The sequence below is a fragment of the Fusarium coffeatum genome (genome assembly GCF_003316985.1).
Source record: "Fusarium coffeatum strain FIESC_28 chromosome Unknown BRIP53273_contig_15, whole genome shotgun sequence".
Classification (NCBI taxonomy): domain Eukaryota; kingdom Fungi; phylum Ascomycota; class Sordariomycetes; order Hypocreales; family Nectriaceae; genus Fusarium; species Fusarium coffeatum.
In genome coordinates, this window is record NW_022157813.1 from 116,933 (window position 1) to 136,738 (window position 19,806).

At 49.6% G+C, this 19,806-nt stretch overlaps 6 protein-coding genes across 6 annotated transcripts; 3 read left to right on the forward strand and 3 right to left on the reverse strand.

Moving 5' to 3' along the window:
- Positions 1–277: 277 nt before the first annotated feature.
- On the forward strand, positions 278–1,657 carry FIESC28_00607 (uncharacterized protein; the record flags this gene model as incomplete). The annotated part of the gene is made up of 1 exon (XM_031154758.1): positions 278–1,657. One exon carries the CDS (start codon positions 278–280, stop codon positions 1,655–1,657), a length of 1,380 nt encoding a protein of 459 aa, XP_031021201.1.
- Positions 1,658–5,248: 3,591 nt separating this feature from the next.
- Positions 5,249–6,005, forward strand: FIESC28_00608 (uncharacterized protein; the record flags this gene model as incomplete). Its single annotated transcript, XM_031154759.1, has 4 exons — positions 5,249–5,378; positions 5,475–5,526; positions 5,605–5,788; positions 5,838–6,005. 4 exons carry the CDS (start codon positions 5,249–5,251, stop codon positions 6,003–6,005), a joined length of 534 nt encoding a protein of 177 aa, XP_031021202.1.
- An 812-nt stretch (positions 6,006–6,817) lies between these two features.
- FIESC28_00609 (uncharacterized protein) lies at positions 6,818–8,278 on the forward strand (the record flags this gene model as incomplete). Its single annotated transcript, XM_031154760.1, has 2 exons — positions 6,818–6,885; positions 6,934–8,278. The coding sequence occupies 2 exons, from the start codon at positions 6,818–6,820 to the stop codon at positions 8,276–8,278; spliced, it is 1,413 nt and encodes a 470-aa protein (XP_031021203.1).
- Positions 8,279–8,340: 62 nt separating this feature from the next.
- Positions 8,341–9,054, reverse strand: FIESC28_00610 (uncharacterized protein; the record flags this gene model as incomplete). The annotated part of the gene is made up of 1 exon (XM_031154761.1): positions 8,341–9,054. One exon carries the CDS (start codon positions 9,052–9,054, stop codon positions 8,341–8,343), a length of 714 nt encoding a protein of 237 aa, XP_031021204.1.
- Positions 9,055–9,791: 737 nt separating this feature from the next.
- On the reverse strand, positions 9,792–16,263 carry FIESC28_00611 (uncharacterized protein; the record flags this gene model as incomplete). Its single annotated transcript, XM_031154762.1, has 2 exons — positions 9,792–15,913; positions 15,963–16,263. The coding sequence occupies 2 exons, from the start codon at positions 16,261–16,263 to the stop codon at positions 9,792–9,794; spliced, it is 6,423 nt and encodes a 2,140-aa protein (XP_031021205.1).
- A 1,972-nt stretch (positions 16,264–18,235) lies between these two features.
- FIESC28_00612 (uncharacterized protein) lies at positions 18,236–19,277 on the reverse strand (the record flags this gene model as incomplete). The annotated part of the gene is made up of 2 exons (XM_031154763.1): positions 18,236–18,596; positions 18,646–19,277. The coding sequence occupies 2 exons, from the start codon at positions 19,275–19,277 to the stop codon at positions 18,236–18,238; spliced, it is 993 nt and encodes a 330-aa protein (XP_031021206.1).
- Between the last annotated feature and the right edge of the window lie 529 nt (positions 19,278–19,806).

The window sequence follows — 19,806 nt, forward strand, 5'->3', positions numbered from 1 at the left end:
AACCGATTACTATATAGTAGACTTAGATTAGGAGTAAGCTTATAGGTAATTTAAAATTAAACTTGTCCCCCTCTTTTGATTCATTGTTCCGGTGGCGTAAGAGGCAGACGTCGTCTTTGGCGAGGCCACGCAATGCTGCGTCGCAAGCAGTCGACTACTCCTCACCATCAAAAGCTTGACCAATACCTCTTCACTTTAGACTCACAGTCAGTCACGGAATGTTCCATCATCTCACTACTCTCTTTGTGAAAGTTAAAGGACAGGATATAAAATGACGATGCCCCCACCACTTCCTCCTGTGCTATCTACCACGCACGATCACGAAGTAGATAGTCCCTCAACTTCTATTCTCAACATCATAAAACCACCCGTTCCAAGTCGACGAATAAGAACGTCTCAAACACCCAACAATGCAGAAGTTTTGGTACCGCCTCTTATCGCAGGCACCCTCGTCGCTGCTTTCGCAACTGCCCTCGCCGATGGACTAAACAACGAACTCCTCACACATTACTACCTCCCCGAACAAAAGTTCCGAGTCAACATCGACAGGGTCTTAGACAGATTATTATCCGAGTTTACGTCGATGTTATGGGATGAACTGTGGACTTTTTACTGTGACTCCAACCCAAATTCGACGGAGCAGATTAAGAAGTTGTTTGATGGACCGGTTTGTCAACTTATACTCATCCTTAATGGACCTGAGGCACCAAGATGTCTGCTTGATAAACTTGGTCCCGGTATTTCGAGACGACCTTCGACATGGTCCGAGTTGGCGCAGGGGATTGATCTTCCTGTTGCGCTGCAGTTGCTTTGCAATTATTGGGATAGGGAGTATCCTGCTCGGTCGCCCAGGGGTTCACCCAACGAGATTGCTGCATCACTGCACAAGTATATCACGACAGGGAACTCGGCTAAACGACTTATCTTGAGGATCCGGGAGACACTTATCTCACCTCACCATGTGCAGATGCATGTCATGGAGTCGGCGATGTGGCATATCCTCACCAGGCCCCTTTATCGACCGCCCGGAGATGGTTTCCATGTTGTACAGTTCAAGTTTGAATGTCAACTACCAGGGATACTTCAGGGTATGAACGACCCTCAACTCGTAAAGATTGGTAGTCGGACAGCTATCACTGGAACCGCCAATGACTGCGTCTACACCACTATATCCGAATACACAACCAAGCAGTGGCCTAAGTGCGGCGAACTCCTCCTGGGATGTATCGAAGATGCCGTCAAAGAAGGGTTGACATCAAGTCGCGAAGGCCACTCGTTCTCTGGCATGTCCATCTGGGACGGAACCGATAACCCTTTCTTATGTCCTGGTCTACGTCTTCTACACGTCGAAGTTGAAGACGGCTATATTCGACTCACTGTATCAGCATGGACACATACCATGATTGAGATACTCCAGCAAATGGCATGGACATGCTCCACACTTAGCGCCTCACCACTTCCTGGCTCGTTATCTGAGTCTTCTGTTGAAGTAGCAGACTGGCAATACATGGAGGACTCAATTTTTGTCGAGTGCAGTCTCTCACATCGGCCTGTGCCGGAGGGAGATGGACCTACGTGGTTGAAGCAACTGGGAGGGGTCGCTATTGCGAATGGGTTTCCTATAAGTCATATTCGGGAAGATGCACAGATGTCGTGACAAGGATTGAGAGGGATTAAGATAAAGCTATTACGTGACGAGGAAACGTTTACTGTATTATCAGATGATACCCGTAGTTTAACAACATATTTTGACAAGCACTGTATTGCAAAGTTGAAAGTTGAGATGAAGAGCTTTTGTATTTGTCCCACGATTCGTGTAGTTCCATCGTCCATGCTTTCGGTCAAAGTAGTTAATAGAGGAGTGAGAATCTTCTCATTGAGGCAACATTCCTGCGAAAAACGACGGGCTTGACAAGGTATGGCGAAGTGCGACAGATCGTGATGCGGCAAAAAGCCTGCATCAATTGTACATGATCTCCAAACTCAATTTCTTCTCATTGAACCCTTCGTCGATGATACGTCCGTTGCTGTTGCGACATGTATGAAGTTGAACGTTCAACCTCCACCGCAAAAGTCCCAACTTTGAGACGCCCGTCCCTTGGAGCCTCCAATGATTTCTCATGCTAAAAGCCCTCAAAATTGACCATTCATCCAGTTTCCCATGCCTGAAACCAAGATTAGTTGACCCTTCACCTGATAGTCTGTGGCAGTCCATACTTTGTATTGCAAGCATCTGGCCACCCTGTTACTACAGGGTATCCTCCAAGCTTTGGCCATCCATTGGCACTTATACGATCGTATAGGCGATTGGCGAGCTTATCTGTCACGTGGCCATCGGGAATGGTGTTTAAACTGTGGAAATGTTCTTGGTCTTCACTTGTAGCGATACGGTTGGAACGGGGGCGAGAAGCTTCACGTATGGCTCGGCGTATTCATTACGGTTGAAGTCTGTCGCGGGCGCACGAGACGAGGTCCGGCGGATTGGCGAAGCTAGGGACTAGGCTATGCTAATTGGATGCGATTGAAGGTGAATTGGTTTCAATTGAATCGGCGTCACAAGGAGAGCGAGTGGATGGAGGTTTTGAGACAACTAGACGGTATTGTCAGTTTCGCATCCAAACCCCGATACCTACTTTCTTTGTGGCAATCCAATTGCGATCCTGGATGGATATCGGCATATTGGCGATAAGATAAGACTAATAAGCGGCAATTGCTTCTTGGATGCTAGACAATGTTGTTCGTAGCTGGACGAGTTACCCTGGATGTTGTTGAAATGATATGATGATTGAAAGTCGGTGTCGAGACTGATCTGAGTTTAATTGATTGACTGATTGCTTATCGTGGACTGTCCAGAGTTATTGGCATTGTCATGGGGGTTGCGTATCACGGGACGCCGCCTGTTCCTGAATGAGGTCATTCTGCGTCGAGCTTGTGTTATCGCTTCGTATCGCGTTTCACTGAGTGAGCCTCGGTTTGGAGAGAAAAACGGAATGGCAATGGCGAAAGGTAAAGGTGAGTCAAAGAGATGAGATGGATGTTCTCGTGATCAATCGTTCAGCTTTTACTCTTGAGACAATTCGTCGCTCGGCGTTCGCCTGTATCTTGTCTCTGGCGGTCGAGGTCGTTAAAAGGTGGCATGCTCTCGAATGAGCTGACTTTTTAGCAGTGCGTGCTGTGCTGTACTCGTGCTCTAGCCAAAACAAAAACGCCCAGGGAAAGGGAGCCAGGGATCAACGGGATCCATTCAAAACGTCTCCACTTGATGTCGCCTGTTGCCGACCCCACTATCGGATGTTCTGTAAGACATAAGATATGGGGAAGTTGATGATAAAGTGAAGTTATAGTAAACGACACTTTGATAAGAAAAGATAAAAGATGAAAAAGAAATAGCACTCAGTGATGAGGCTTCATCCAGTTCATGGTGTATGGACCATTATCCTAGAAGTGGAGGAGGGTGCTCGAGATGCAGAGCTGCCCTCTTTATGTGGGAGTAGCCCACCTTGTTTCCGACAGCGTCATGGTCCAGAGAGACTCAGGTACAAGTTACGAAGTCACAAGGAACATGGCACGCGGCCTCTGCCCATGGGGAGATGAACCTATCTCCACGCCATCACGGCAGTTTTAGCTCTCACCCTGGTCTAAACAGCATGACGCTGGTACGATACCAGCATAAGGGTAAACAAACCATCTCTAGCTAGCTCTAGACGATCTCTGGCTCTGCAAACGAAAACATGGCTGATTGACACCCTTCTGATTGCCCAAAGACGTCTCGCCGACCTCTTGATTGATGGACGAGACTGGGCGGCATACTAGCAGCATCGTGACTAGCCAATCGACCTAGCACTTCCCCTCAATTTACTGCCACAAGGTTTCACGCGGGTGGGGAAGAAAGAAGTTTATGATTGATTGCAAAGTCCCTTTTTAGTTGCAACCCTAGCGAACATGTACCTGTCTCGATTGATACCAAGAGTCAGGTGAGTTGCGCCAACAAGCGCCAAAAGCACGCATCCGCGAGCCGAAGCCTCCGGGGGACACGGACATGGATGAGGGATGAATGAGGGGCAGGATAGAAACTGGCGATCCATCGTCATAGGCCATGGCTGAATCAACAACGTGCCAATCTGATAGTTTGGTTTCGTCTCTTTCGATCGGCAACACCCAGTTACAGTAAGTTGCTACCCCTCTTCAGATCCATCTCATCATGATTCCAACTGCCCCAAATCTCAATGCTTAACTGATGATTCTATCGCGGGCTTCCGCGACCGTCAATTGCTCTCCATTGAATCACCTCACTCGATTGCCGGGGCCCATTCAACGCGCCACAAATCCACAACGAACCCGATCGCGAGTGGATCAATGGACAAGCTTTCCCCGGATTCTGCTCTCGAGAGCTAGCTCTATCTGGTAGTAAAGCGGGTACCAGACCGGTACGTAGAGCGGGTTCCCACCAAAGACCTGCAGCCGCGTCGCGCCAGCGCTAGACCCGTTGCGGCTTCAGGTGTGGTCTGCTGAGCTTGGAGCCAGGGGCGTCACGGCCTTCCGTCAGGCCAAAGTCACGCGATTATCCAACGACGACATGAATTGAACTGAGTGGTGCAATAATCCACATTCACTGTGAATGTACTTGATTATAGTAACAATCCTAATGCGTGAGGTGCTTGTAACATTGAAACAAAAGGAGAAATCGGAGCGAGGCGCAGGCACAGCACAGTACAGCTTGCAGACACCAGACACGCAATTAGTTCCTTAGCTGTACCCCCCTAGGTCGTGCCCTTCCCTTCCCTTCCGGGTGTAGGCATGAGCAGTTACCCCGCCCAGTCTGACGACAGCTCATTGTAGTTAAGGTAAGGGCATGTAAGGTGAAGCCTTAGGATAGACGGGAACGGGGATCAGATGCGGTAGCGGTACCTTCCTCAGGTACTGCCTTGCACTGCCTGTTAAACGACTTCCCGGTGGAGGTGGACGACCCCGAGAGGAAGGTGCGCATGCCCGTGCCTGTGACTGTGAATGCAATAAGTAACAACCCCTTCCCCTCCATCTGGTCCTTCTTTCTTTTCTTTCCTCTCACCATCACACCTTCGAACCACAAACAGCAAACCAACACTTACAATCTTCTGCTTTTGACGCAAAAGGTTCGTGGCCTTTCTCACTACTCCTTCCCTTATCAACATCACTAACATTCATTTCCCTCAGCAGAATCAGCTACAACAACCAGATCTCCTCGATCAACTCACAGCAAACCTTCATCATGACGGAACCACTCTCCAAGGTCGATTCAGCCGTTGACGGTCTTTCAAGCTCTCCCCCCACCAAGGATCTTAAGACGCGGCGACAAAGTTCAGCAGCCGCACCTGGCGTCTGGAACGTCAATGACCTAGGTAAGTTATGACATACTCATCCCTCATGGCTCCTTCCGATATCGGATATGTTGTGGTGAGGGCTTCATAAGACACCTCACTGACCTGTTACTATAGAGGCTGAGGGCAAGGAGCTCGAGCTTGCTCCCGAGACTCAAAAGACAGGATGGTAAGTCACTAGTCCTTCACGTCGTCGACCCCGCACTTCGACATCATTGATCATGACAGCCACTGACATCCCCAATAGGAAGATCAACACCAGCCCAAACACGGTAGAGGACGCTGCTATCCTCAAGCTTCCTCTCTCAGAACCACCAGTCAAGAGAATCGATCTCCACTTCCCATTAGGAAAGGAGGTGACAGCACGAAACCTCAAGGGTGTAACAATCAAGGATGCTCTTGATGCCATCCACAAGGCGTACAAGAAGCGGGTATGTTTTGGATCATCTCACACTTGGATGTCCATGCTAACATTCTCAGGCCGATGATGAGCTCGACAAGCCCTACCTCGCTGGATTCGAGTGGGACAAGGAGGAGTCATGGACCCGACTTGTTGTTCATCTCCAGGCCCAGCCCACAGCCACAACATTGGACGGACCTTCGGGTGGCGGTAAGAAGAAGAAGAACAAGAAGAACGCCGAGGAATAAGTTCTCTCCGCCACCCTGGTATCTGTTCCAATAGTTCCTATAATTCATGTTCGTTTCGCTGGTTTCGTTGCGAGTCGGCGCTCGGGATATTGCGTCTAGATATTCTCGGTCCGGTCATATTCTGTGCGACTGCTGGAAGCGTCGCCTGGTGTACTCCTCAACTCTAGTTCTTTGTTATCGCTGGTCGATTCGGTCGGCGCCCTGAGATTCCATGATGTCATGGTTCTTTACATAATATACATTTCCGAGCAATTATGTTTTCATTGCATGTGAAGAGTGGCTTTCAAAGTGAAGTTATAAGCTAATTCGTCTCGGCCGAAGCATGATAGACGAAATAATCTAGTCATCTTATGCCATCTCTGAGGCTATCTTATTCTGGCAGTCTGGGTCTCATAGACTCCAGACCCACCATGAGCTTACCCCGCGATAATGATGTTAGCTTCGGGTGAATTGTACCTGGACCCTTGAACTAATTCAAGGTTGCACTCATTTCAGATTGATAATCAGAATATGACTTCTCATCAATTTCTCATCCCGATCATATGCGATAAAATGGCCTGTTATGGCTTCTCTCGTCTTTGCTGAGGTAACATGCTTCACCGTGCAAGATCAGCGGAATCAAAGCGCGTTGATCTCCGGCTAACGTCGGGCCGTGCCCAGACTCAAGATGCGGAATTACACAGCAACGGCTTACACGGCGTCATCCGTCTACAGGTTGCCAAAGCCGTGGAAACACAGTTATAAGCAATCCTTATTCCCACTCTTGTCGATCTGTTATATCACTCATTCGAGCAACAGACTTTACTGTGAATATGCCCATTACTACCTTTGATCTCAAGGAGAAATACCGATATCAGAATGGCTTCAACTGCTATTTAGAGTGAGTTTCACATGCTTTCATTCTTTTTCATCAACTGACAACATTCAGGTCGGAAGCTGTCGAGGGCGCTTTGCCTATCGGTCACAACTCCCCTCAGAAGCCTCCATATGGTCTCTACGCTGAGAAGCTCTCCGGAACAGCCTTCACTGCCCCTCGTCATGAGAACAAACAGACATGGCTCTACCGCGTTCTTCCCTCTTGCGCGCATCCTCCCTACCAAGCAGACACCAAAGCTGCATCCCAGGACAACAAAACTCTCGACGGCGCAGAGGATGGGAAACTACACTACATCCCCAACCAACTCCGCTGGGATCCTTTTGACCATAATGAGGCTAAGGATCAGGACTTTGTCACTGGTTTGAGACTTGTTGCTGGGGCAGGCGATCCTACGCTTAAGGAGGGGTTGGGTATGTATATCTATGCCGCAGGCAAGAGCATGGATGAGAAATCAGCATTTTACTCGGCCGATGGTGATCTTCTTATCGTTGCTCAAGAAGGTGCTCTTGATATCCGCACAGAGTTCGGATGGCTACTTGTGAGACCCATGGAAATTGCTGTCATTCCCAGAGGCGTCAAGTATCAAGTCCACCTGCCCTCAGGTCCAGCTCGCGGTTATGCTTTGGAGCTGTATCAAGGACACTTCAATCTTCCTGAGCTTGGCCCCATTGGATCTAACGGTCTAGCCAACGCCCGAGACTTCCAATCTCCTGTTGCGTGCTTCAGCGAGGACTTTGGCGCTACGGCTTCAGAGGGATCAGGCAAGTATACCGTGTCTGTCAAGTTCAACAACAACCTCTTCAAGACTGTCCAAGCACACACACCCTTCGACGTCGTATCTTGGCACGGAAACTACTATCCTTACAAGTACGACCTCGGTCGCTTCAACACCATCGGCAGCATCTCCTTCGACCACCCCGACCCCTCCATTTTCACCGTTCTCTCCGCCCCGACAAACACCCCTGGTACCGCCGTCGCCGACTTTGTGATCTTCCCACCGCGCTGGCTCGTCGGTGAAGATACATTCCGACCCCCATGGTACCACCGCAACACGATGAGCGAGTTCATGGGTCTTATCCAAGGTGGCTACGACGCGAAGAAGGGCGGTGCAGGAGGTTTTGTACCTGGAGGCGCGAGTCTGCATAATGTCATGAGCGGACATGGTCCTGATGCGGAGAGTTATGAGGGTGCTAGAAATGCGGAGCTCAAGCCTGTCAAGGTTGGAGCGGGTAGCTGTGCGTTCATGTTTGAGAGTTGTTTGATGGTTGGTGTTACGCAATGGGGATTGAGGACGTGTCAGAAGGTGCAGGAGGGATATAATGAGGAGAGTTGGTGTGGTGTTAAGAACCATTGGAAGATGCCTGAAGGGCTTAAGGTCAAGTCCCATATGCTGTAAGCAGATATAAAATTGGTGTTGAGGGCTAGCAGATTCAGTAAAGCAACAATTCTTATTCATATTTATTGTCCACCAGTTCTCAGAACAACATTCGAGGGCATCTCCCTATCCTTAAACTCCTCATCCATCTCATAAACCGTCTCACTATCCGCCTTGAAACCCATCTGCAGGTACACCAACCGTCCCATACTCGATCCCTCAGTAATACACTCCAAATCTCCCCTTCTCACAGCCTCATCCAATCCCCACTGGACCAACTTCCTCGCAAGACCCCTTCTCTGGAACTTGGGATCAACGGCACAAAGATCCATCGCAAAAACAGCCGGCTTCTCAGCGGAAGCCTTCTCCTTGATGATCTCGCGTCGACGACTGAAGAGTGATTTATCCGCCTGCACGAGGAACTTCTGCTCAGTCTTGTTTCCAGGGTACAAGTCCTCCAGGAAAGACCCCTTTGTGAGATCGCCCGGTGCGTCGCCCCAGCCTTCTACGACGGAAGCTTGATGCCAGGTTGCCATACCGGCGATGGTGTTGTTGACTGTGGCTTTGACAAAGACAGTGTTGGGCTTTCCATCGCGGTTTTGAGTGACTGACTTGAACTGGTCTGCTAGACGTTGAGCACCAGCTTTTGCGCCCTCAGGTGTATCCCAGCCTGGGTTGAAGGCGATCCAGATTGCATCGTTAGTTTGACGACCGAAGGCGTTGGCCACCGCCTCGAAGGCACCTTCGAAGTCATCAGGATTGGTGATGGGTTCGATGCGGATATCTTCGGTAGACATTTTATAATGAGATTTCAGTTTTGGGTTATCTCGGAACAATGAGATAGAATGAGATCGAAGCCAGTATTTATACAGTTGGTGGATAGATATGAGAAAGTGTTCATCGCGATTGAGGCATTAGTTCTCGTGAGTGCATGATAGTGGACCAGGATTCCACTTCTCTATTATAGCCCCGTGGGGGTGTGGGTTAGCCTCTACACCGAGGTTTAGGTTGACAGACTATCTCAATCTTAATTCCTTTGCTCTCCATAGTAGCATTTGACTACGACTTTAGTAATTTCTCAATATGTTGAGGAGTTGCGAATACCCAAATGCATGATGTCCGTGACCAGCCTGGGATAGCTTCAATCTCTAGTGGGAGTATCTCTGTCCGGCGTGAGTCACCGTGAATGAGATGGTGCTGTTTTTGGTAGGTGACGGGGCCTCGAACTACTCTTATGTCAAGTACTTGGAGAAAGCTGGAAAAAGTGCGCGATTGATCTGTACGGCTGCTCAATGTTCCTAGGCTTTCATCCCTCTGAACATATAGGTAGCCAATTTACAACACCAACTTCAACGCCCCAGGCAGTTAAGACAATAAATATCCTCTAAGACTTAGACAATAAAAATAAAGTAACCTAAAATTTAGACTAAACTCGCATAAAGTAATCAAAATATTTCATCCCTTATACTGTCAGCATTATCCAATATCCGCCCTCTGCTTCATAGATCGGATTATGATAGTTGTCCCTCTCTTCCTAATAGTCATCAGAATCATATCCAGCCGCTGCGTAGTTTCCGCCGGCGTTATATCCATTATCATCATCAGAATCTACCTGGCCGTAATTGTTCTCATCCTCATCGCTATCATCAACTTGTCCGTTGACCTCGCTGTCGGACTCATTCTCGGAATCAGATTGCACCTGCTGCTGGTACTGTCCGTACTGATTCTGTTGCTGGTACTGTCCATGGTAATGATCTTGTTGCACTTCATCTTCATCTTCCGAATCGGACTGAACAATATGCTGCTGATTGGAATAGTGGACTGGCTGATCCTCCTCCTCAGAATCTTCCTGCTGGAAAGTCTGTTGCTGATACTGGTCCTGGTAGTGCTCTTGCTCCTGATGGTGAGTTTGATCTTGGTAGTAAGTTTGTTCCTGGAAGTGTTCTTGTTCTTGGTACTGATCATGATAATGAGTTTGTTGAACTTCATCCTCTGAATCAGATTCTTCAAAAGCATGTTGTTGGTGGTTGTCATAGTAGCCTTGCTGTTCTTCATTGTCGGAATCAGCCTCGTCGTACGTTTGATGCTGGTGATATCCGGTGAAGTTGCCATGTTGCGGTTCAACATCGCTTTCTTGATCCGACTCCACCTCTTGCGCGATGTCGGAGTCGGAGTCGGAGTCTGAGTCGTCCTGACCTAGGTCTGCATCGTGCTCGCCCTCTGACTCTGCTTGAAAGCTTTGATTGATCATGTCGTCATCTGAAACATCAGCATCAGTGTTTTCATCCGACTCAACATCGCTCTCAACATTGCTTTCAACATCGTTGTCCACATCGCTCTCATCCCCATTCTCATCTTCGTTCTCGTCGTCTGTGAAATTGGTTGCGAGGTGTAGGCTGTCGTCCTCGTCCTCGTCAAAGTTCAAGCTCTCGACATCATCTCCATCATCGGAGTCGCCGCCAATAGAATCGAGGTCATTATCATCAGAGTCTTCTGACAAAGCTTGATCATCATAGTCTTCAGCATCAGAAACGTCCACGCTGAAAGAAACCGACTCAACTTCACTCGAATGAGCTTCACTTTCATCATCTGACTGGTGATCATCTTCGGATTCTCCAGCCCCAGTCTCCTCTGCTGAGTGTTCAGATTGCTCTACAGGTGTCTGCAAGTAATAGTACTCCGTGTGAGTTGAAGGTGGAACGGGTTGATAATAACCTTGGTCCGGGTTTATGCTCCTCTCATCGTTAACAAAGTTGTTCTCGTAATGATTCTTCTCATAATAGTTGGATAGCATGTAACCACCAACTCCACCAGCAACAAGACCAGCACCAGTAATTGCAGCGATCTTGCCTGCAGAGGATTTACCCGAACCATCGTTCTTTGCGTCGTGGCTCTGTGTATGCATGCCACGAGAACCGTATGTATCAACTGACCTCTGTCCAGTGGCGTGCTGCGCCTTTTGCGAAGATCCAGAAGATTGAGCTGGCGCGGGAGATGGCTTCTTGGGCCCTGACGAGTCGGGTCTCTGTACTGTTGAGGGTTGGCCCGGTGCCCTCGCCGAAGCAGGGTGTACAGGCTTTTTCTGGTCTGAATTAACCTGCTGAACTGGAGGCTTCTGAGCTGGAGAGGGCTTGGGGGCCGAAGCAGGCTGCTGTGCTGGGACAGGCTTTTGAGCTTGAGGAACCTGACCAGGAGGAGGCTTCGGACCGGTAGCTGTCTGTTTTGTCGGGGCAGACTTTTGGTCTGCAGTTGCTTGCTTTGCTGAAGCGGGCTTCTGGTCTGCACCAGGCTGTTTTGCTGGAGGAGACTTTTGGGCTTGGGTGGGCTGGCCAGGCGTAGTCTTCTGGTTTGTAGCGGGTTGCTGTGCCGGGACGGGCTTCTGGCCCAGAGGAGCTTGGCCGATTGCAGGTTTCTGGTTTGCAGGTGGCTGCTGAGTTGGGGCTGGCTTTTGAGACGATGGAGGCTTCTGGGATGAAGGGGCCTTGGGCGCCTGGGCAAGTTGCGCCGCAGAAGGCTGCTGTACTGGAGCAGGTTTCTGAGCTGGAGGAGCTTGACCGGGAACAGGCTTGCGACCTGGAGCCCCTTGTTGAACCGGAGAAGATGTCTGGCTGGTCTTTGGCAAAACCGGCCTCTGAGTCGGGATGGGCTGCTGCGCGGGAGCCGGCATCTGAGATGGGTTCGACTGAGTCGCCGCAGGTTTCTGAACTACAGGGCGCTGAGCAAGAGTCGAGCCTTGGGACGCGACGATATAGGCACTTGAAGCGCCTTGCTGAGGACTGGGAGGCTTTTGAGCTGGAAGAGAGTGCTGGGTTGGCATCGATCTTTGAGATGTACCAGGTGCTGGCGATTTCTTTCCTTGTGCTGCCTGCGGAGGTGCGTTTGATCCAGCAAGAGGTGGCGAAGCGAAACTGTTCTGAACATTCTGCCTTCCTGGCGCAGATTGTCCCATAACAGCAGGAGCCTGGTAAGGTTGCCAGAGGTTGTTTGGTGATGGCTTCGTAAACTGGTCTGCCACAGGCTGTGTTGGCTGATGCCTGCCTACAGGCTTGCGACCAAGGCTCAGGGGTGCAGTAGGTTTGATAGATGGATCCATAGGACTCTGGTAAGGTGCCTGGATCTGGTATGAAGCTGCACTGGACGCGAGGGGGTTGCTGCTAAACGGCTGATAGGCCTGGGCTGCTCCGTGCTGCGGTACCGGTTGACCCGGACTGCTTTGCCCAGCTTGACCTAGAGACTTCTGCGAAGGCAGAGAAGACCTGTGGTCGACTTGACTTTGTGGCCTTGAAGCTCCACCTGGAGAAGCACCACGGGTCTGATCAGGCTGGAATGGTTGAAAAGGCTTAAACGAATTGCTGCTGTTAGAGGGTTGCTGAGATGGGCTAGAATACGAAAAGTACGAATTCTGCACGGCCAGGGGCGTTTCTTGGGATGAAACTGGAGAGCTTGATGAGAGCGCGCTATACATAGCCCAGCTGTTTCTGTGGCTCGGCTTTTGGTGCTCAGTCACCACCGCAGGTTGAGGGGGCTGAGTGGGTTTTGCGAGAGGTCCTCCAGAGTTGGGTGTCACTTGTTCCTTAGCTCCAATGGTAGGTTGCGAAGGCTGGTAAGACTTGAAACCGGAGGTTTGCTGCTGCTGCTGCTGTCTGTCTGCAGACATCGGGGTCGAGGTGTTGGGCTTGGATGTCTGTTGTTGCTGTACCACAGGGGGTGTAACTGGGACTGGACCACCAGATGCGAATGGAGAGTATGTGGTCGCCAGCGTCTGGCCTTGGGCTGTGTTCGTAGCTCCAGTTGGAGGGCCATGCTTTGCAGATTCCTGCGGTCCTGCTAAAGGGGGACTGGGTTTCGAAGCAGTCATTTGTGCGCCTGCGTTGGCGGTCGGCTTAGCGACATTGACGGCTGGTTTGGCGACGTCAACAGGTTTGACAGGCTTCGGTGCCCTTGCGGTCTTTGAAGGAACAGAAGAAGATGTTGGTGCTATTTTCTTCTTGGACTCTGTCTTAGACTTTGGCTTGGCGTCCACGTCCTTCTTCTTTCCATGCTCAGCTGCAAACCTGTCTTTACAGGCCAACCATTCCTGATCCCAGACTGAATACCTCTTCTTGTAGTGTTTCAACAACAAAGATGCAACGAATTGCTCTTGATCTGAAAGCAACGGCACCGCTTTTCCCCTATAGACAGCATAGTAGATAACTGTATGACCTTCACTGCTAAGAGCATTCAGATCTGGGTTTGCTTCTAGCAGAAGCTTCGTGATCTTCTCCTGGTTGGCTCTCACTGCCAGCATAAGAGCAGTGAAGCCGAGCTTGTCTTTCACGTTGACATCAGCCTTAGCCTCTAGAAGCAGCTTGATGAGATTGATGTGGAGGCCTTGAACGGCATATACCAGCGCTGTCTGGCCATGCACATCCTTCAAATCAACCGGTACCTTCTGCCTCAAGAGCTCCTGTGCGCATGATTTGTTTCCTGAAGCTGCTGCCAAATGAAGAGCACTCTTTCCCTCCTTGTCATTGATATCCACTCGACAAGAGCGTTCAAAAAGAACTTTGATAGCGGCTGGGCGGTTTTCTGCAATAGCGAGATGCAGTGGCGTACGACCCTGGCCATCTTGCAGGTTGATATCCGCACCACCATCGAGAATTAGCTTCAAGACATTCGCCTTGTCTGTGGCTACAGCATGATGCAGAATGGAGTTATTGAACCGATCTAACGACTTGGCATTGGCGTTTCTTTCCAGAAGAAGTTTGATGGTAGATGAATTACCACGAACAACGGCCAAATGAAGCGGTGTCTGGGCAAATTCATTCGTAGCAGATACCAAACTTGGATCACTATCGAGTAGAGGTTTCAAAACACTTTGATAGCCTTGTAGAACAGCAAAGTGTAGAGTTGTCTGCCCGTTGATTGCTCGAGCGTTTGCCTTTGCACCGGACTTGAGAAGTTGCTTTGAAGCTGCTAAGTGTCCATGTAGCGCGGCATGATGCAACGGGCTTCTCTTCTGAGTATCCAATACGCCCGAAACCTCCGTGCCAGCTTTCTTGATGGCCACGGAGAGTAGGGTAGCATGTCCATAGACTGCAAAGATATGTGCCCAAAGTGTTCCTTGCAGCTCTGCAATCGCCGAATTCTCCTGGTCTAGCTTTACTAAGGGGCTAAGCACGCTGTCAGAGGGCCATTGGAGCAACTTTAGTATCTTCGAAGCTTCCGGCTTGCTCAAACCCGCTGCCGAAATATGGATGGACCAATTGGTCCCAGCATACTGAAGCAACTGAAGCGCAGGTTCTGTCTGGAACCTTGATTGCCATTGTGGCTCCTTAGGAAGTAGTGCAAGATAGCGCAGGAGGCACATGGCAAGGGAGTGATGAGCCCGCTGGAGTGGAGAGCTTGGATTATCTTGGGAGCTGAAAGACAGCATGTCTAGTCCCTTTGAAACGAAGAAAGCTGAGATGCTATCGTGCATCACCTTTACGACTCTCTGGCCGCGTAAGCTCACAGTTTCTATCAGACCCCAGGAGGTAGTCTTGATCCAGGACTGGAAACTCTCGTCTGAGCTGTATCGAGAGAACGGCTCAGCATTCAAGAGATCCTTGCTGGATTCAAGCTTAGGCATCATATCGAGTGACAAAGCCACTCGAAGCTCAGCAAGGGTTAGTGGTCTAGATGCCAGACAGCACCAAGTCAAAAGTGACGTCAAACTCTTGTTCCCTTGTTGCGCCAGGCTTTGGAAGTAATCGCCTAGCAGAAAAGAGATAGGAGCGGGTGTAGGAGAAGGCTGCTGGACAAGAGAAGACCGCGCCGGACCAAATAATTTGATGTGATTAATGATCAGACGAGCCGAGATGAACGAAGAGCCAGATTTGGACAGAACCAGCTGTCGTGTGTTAAAATCGGTGGTAGAGAGTTGTTCCTCGAGGAAATGCGCAAGACTTGGCCCGTTCTTCTCGTCCACATCGACGTAGGATCGGGGGAAAGGGTCCTTGGTAGGGATCAATGTGCTAGAGAAGATGATCTTGAGCCCATGTGCAATAGTCGGCTCTTTGGCAGTAGGCTTCGGCAGCGACTTCTCAAGAAGTTTGGAAAAGTCTTGCGCCAGTTTAGGAGCAGTCTCCCCTTCCGACCGGTCAATACCGTCAACGTAAATGGTGATAGATCGCGTCTTCAGTAGCTTAGTAACAGCTTTGGTCAAGTCTTCATAGAGCTCTTGGGCGCCCCATGCCACCTGCTGCCTCAGAGGCAAGGCCGATTCGATTTTCTCAAACCTTGCCTTGACGTCGCTGAATGTTTCGGGGGATTGTGGGATCAGCTGGTGGATCAGCGCCTTGTAGAATCCCAACCGCGACCTTGGAACTTCGCTTCCGCACATGGAGAACGAGTAGGTCAAGTGAATCGCGTTCGGCTCTTCCTTCAACTGAGAATGAAGGGCATGCTTCGTCAAAGTGGACTTTCCGCATCCTTCAGATCCTCGTAGCCAAAGCAGCCCGTGCTTGGAACTCTTCCAGTTGATGAAGAGGGGATCTTGGTTGAGCCATTGGTGGGAGTTGGGGTTTGGTGCTGTCGGTTCGATGTAGAAGTTTTGCATGGAAGGAAATCCGAAGCTTTCCAGAAATGCGGCCGGGTTGGCCTTGAAGGTCGGTTTGCGCGGAGGTAGGAGCGGGGCTTCGAGTTCTGTTAGCCAAGTAAGTTCTCGATATTATGCATCGCATACCTTTCTCAGGCCCTTTGGTCATGACTGGCGATGTATTGCCCTGGGGTATCTTGGTGTTGCGATCATCTGACATTTGCTTGGGGACGCTTTGGGGCGCATTGGTAATAGGTTGAACGGCCAATGGCTTCCTGGCGACACTGCCGCCGGGCTTCATAGTGGCCGGCTCAACGTCTACGAAAAAGGGCATCTCGTATGACTGATCGCTGAAGTCGACCGTCGAAGAAAAAGGCTTCTTGGCTTCTGATCCGGTGGTTTGGGAGCCATAAGGCTGGTAAGACTGAAAAGGCTGCGCGAAACTCATGGTGAAACAGGCAATATGAAGAAGAAGAATAGAATGACGGAGGAAAATGGAGAAACAATATTTGCTAAAGAAGGTCAAGAGGGAAGCCTGTATATATGGAAATTATCTGACATTGCGCAACTTTTTGCACTGGCAGGAAAGAACCACAAGACCCTGCCCAGGCTGCCACCTTCCCGCAAACACCGGCGGCTACTCCTTACACCACACCAGGTCCAGCATTCCAGAGAAGGCATACCCACCAGTTTCAAGATTTGGAATAGCTGCTCCTTGCGCCGCGTATAACATGCAATACTAGACCTCAGCTCTGCCGTGTTGATGGAAAATGTTGGGGGCCAGACAGCTTGCCAAGCCGCTGGGGTCGTGGCCTTATAAACCCTTGTTTGCTGACTGCATCTTCCTCTGGGTATCTAACAAGGTTATTCGACTAGGATAACGTTGCAATAAGGCTCGGGTATCTATAATGTTGCCTAGTGACCCGTCGAAACTCCCTTTAGGGTCACAGGGACTTTGGCTCCGTCAACTCAACAGACGATCCACGAAGTCAAGACACTCTGCGGTAACTTATATTAGCTTTCATGATTCAAAACATACACTTCTGTTGCTCCAAGTCCCGGGCTTAAGTACCTTTCTACCATCATGGCTTCCTCACCTGGTCAAATGCCTGGGAAGAAATACTTCGTGAGGTCTTGGCCCTATACCACGCCACTAGCACGGGATACTCGAATTGTCACAAATACAAAGATTCACTTATATGTACTCAGAATACCTAGATAAGAGTTGTGTTGGCTTTATCAAACCTCTCGTTTCCATAGGTCAAAAGTCTAAGAAGTCTAATCTTGCAGTTGAGCTCAGGTTTCCTATTACGGTTCTTTATACGTTATCCCAAGTCAAGAAACTTCACGCCATAGTATCCACCCTTGTTGTTCCCGTTGTCCCCTCTACATAGTAAAACATTCATCTTAGACGTTCCCGTTATGGACGAAAGGGTCAATATCTGCTTACTCCCGGTGGGTCTATTGCGAGCCGAGGTCGTTAATGGACGGCTTGCCTTCTCACAATGATAACTACCCTTGTCAGCCGTAAGCATCCCCTGAAGAATTGGGGGCCATTTCTTATCATATCATATCTCTATTGGCCAACCTTTATACAATTCTGGGGTTGGCCCGAGCCTTATTTGAACCCCCTGTTCCATCCAACGTCAAGTACCCTAGCGTGATCCTTCGCGCAAACTTGGGGGCCAAATTTCCATTTGAGCCTCATGATATCTAGCAAGTACATGGGGCTGCAGCAGGCTGAGACTTTTAATCAAGTTACAAGAGTAAGCACTTGTATATAAAAGGCAAATGAGAATAGCCGCGGGCCGTGGTGGCGTTCACGGTTTCAACAACCGCCTGAATAAAAATGTGCAAACGATATGGATGCCAATGTTGTATCTGTGCGACCATTCACTTGGGAGAGAGTTCGAGACGGAAACTCCGCACATGTACACCCTCAAAGATCAGAAACAGGTAGTCCTCTGGTCGGCTGGCGTTTAAGGCGGATATTTTGCCTGATATAGATTCGGCCACAGAACGTGAGCAATATATGATGGTGTGCTGCCAAGCGCCGACCAAGACCATTAAACATCATTGGCAAGCACTACTGTTTCGTTCAGAGGTTAGTCCTTAAGTGTTGAGATCAACAGAGTATGTCACTCGAGGTAACAAAGTGATCCTACTGTTGTCGAGAAGAATCTCTCTGGGCAACTCTCTGACCATTAAGTTGTCAACTGGGTGGCACAGAGCATTGTATCTCCTGGACCTTCAGCGACTAATTCTCCCAATACCCGGGCCGTAACCCTAAGGCCGATGTTTATGATCCTAAAATGTTTATTAACTCTTGTTTCATGAGCTATCAGCTCCTCTTCTATCGTTTCAGACGTGTCCAACACCCATCCTAGAGCCCAGTCCTATCAAACTCGAGAGTCAACACACTACAAAGACTCTCGCCTTTCATCCCATGGAACAAACGTCCCATACATAACCGCCCTCTCCTGATCGACATCATCATCCGCCGCATCAACCTTCCAGATGACAACCGCCCTGACGAATCCAAAGAACGCAAGTCCCCACATCAAAACATTGCTACCCATCAGCATACCTTTGACACTGCGGCTCTCCTCCTGGAAGCACCGCGTCCAAAGGACGAAACTGGCGACGGTTGTGGCGACTAGGATGAGTGATTCGAGGTAGAGGAGTGCGACAGAGGGCAGGAGCTTGACTTCGTGGATGATCAGGCTTGTGGAGCAGAGGAGGAGAACGATGACGAGACTTGGATCTGCGAATTTCCAGAGCCTATCAAAAGTTAGAAGATTGTAAGGAGGTTGAGGGGAGAAAGACTAACCAGTTGTCAAAGTCGTTACCAGGCTCATTCTCCTTCCAAACAGTAATCCACATCAAAGCGCTAAAAACACCCAGTGTCACAGCAAACTGCAGCACAAGCACGAGGCCATGTATGACAGAACTAACAACCCACCTCCCCTCAACGCGCACAATCGTCACAGGCACATGACCGCCATCGTAACTATGCCTTTTGGTCGTAGAGTTCTCCCAGGTACGATTCTCACACTCTTCATCACCCTCGTCTTCTTCCTCGCTGACCCACGGCGGGAAGGGCGTGAGGGGCGGCGTACCTCCTCGTTCGGTAGGAGGACGGATCGTTAGGGCGGATTCGGTTCGTGCTTCAGAGTGCATGGAGCCATAGTCGATGGAGCTTGGCGAGGGACGGGAGCCTGAAACTGTGCGGTGGTGTTGGGGGGTTGATGCTGATGCGCTTCGAGTTAGGAATTCGGGAGAAACGAGGGATGAATGCGTTGAGCGTGTTGCGGAAAAAGGTTTGACGGGAGATGTTATGCTCCGTTGTTGTTGGTGATGCGAAGCGCGTTCAGGAGAAAGGGATATAGTGAGGGTGTTTCCAAGACTGCTTCGCTTCTTGCCAAGGGTTCGACCCGAGTCTCGATGAAGCGGAAGGTCCATGATTGAAACCGATGAATATCAAACGAGTGTGAAGAAAAAGGATATTTGTTGAAGATGTAAAGGTGAAGAAGTAGGAATTGTAGGTGATGATGCGATGTTGATAGAAGTCGAGAAATGGCAGTGGCGGGCACTGGCAATAGCAACACCAGCACAACTGCAAAAGAACCATCACGAATAAAGTGTCATGGCAATCCAGTTACCACTACTACAAGTGTGACAACCTTTTTTCTTTCTGTGTATCCTAACAACGCTAACCAGTGCCACCAGCATCGTTCTTTGTTCCAGATGAAGCATCGACATCGGGCCAAACTACCGAAAGAGTCGACGATGGTTGCAAAAGCGTTGGGGTGTCAGAAGGATTGATCGCTGTAAACACAAAAGAAGAAAATACATAGTCACCTTGTGTCAGATTAGACCAGCACTTAGAGCACCGTATTTTGGCGCTTTAAGCCTTAGAGGATTATTCATCTGCTACTCAGCTCAGGGACGAGTTTCCTTGTTTATAGTCGATCGACTAGAATATGTAGTA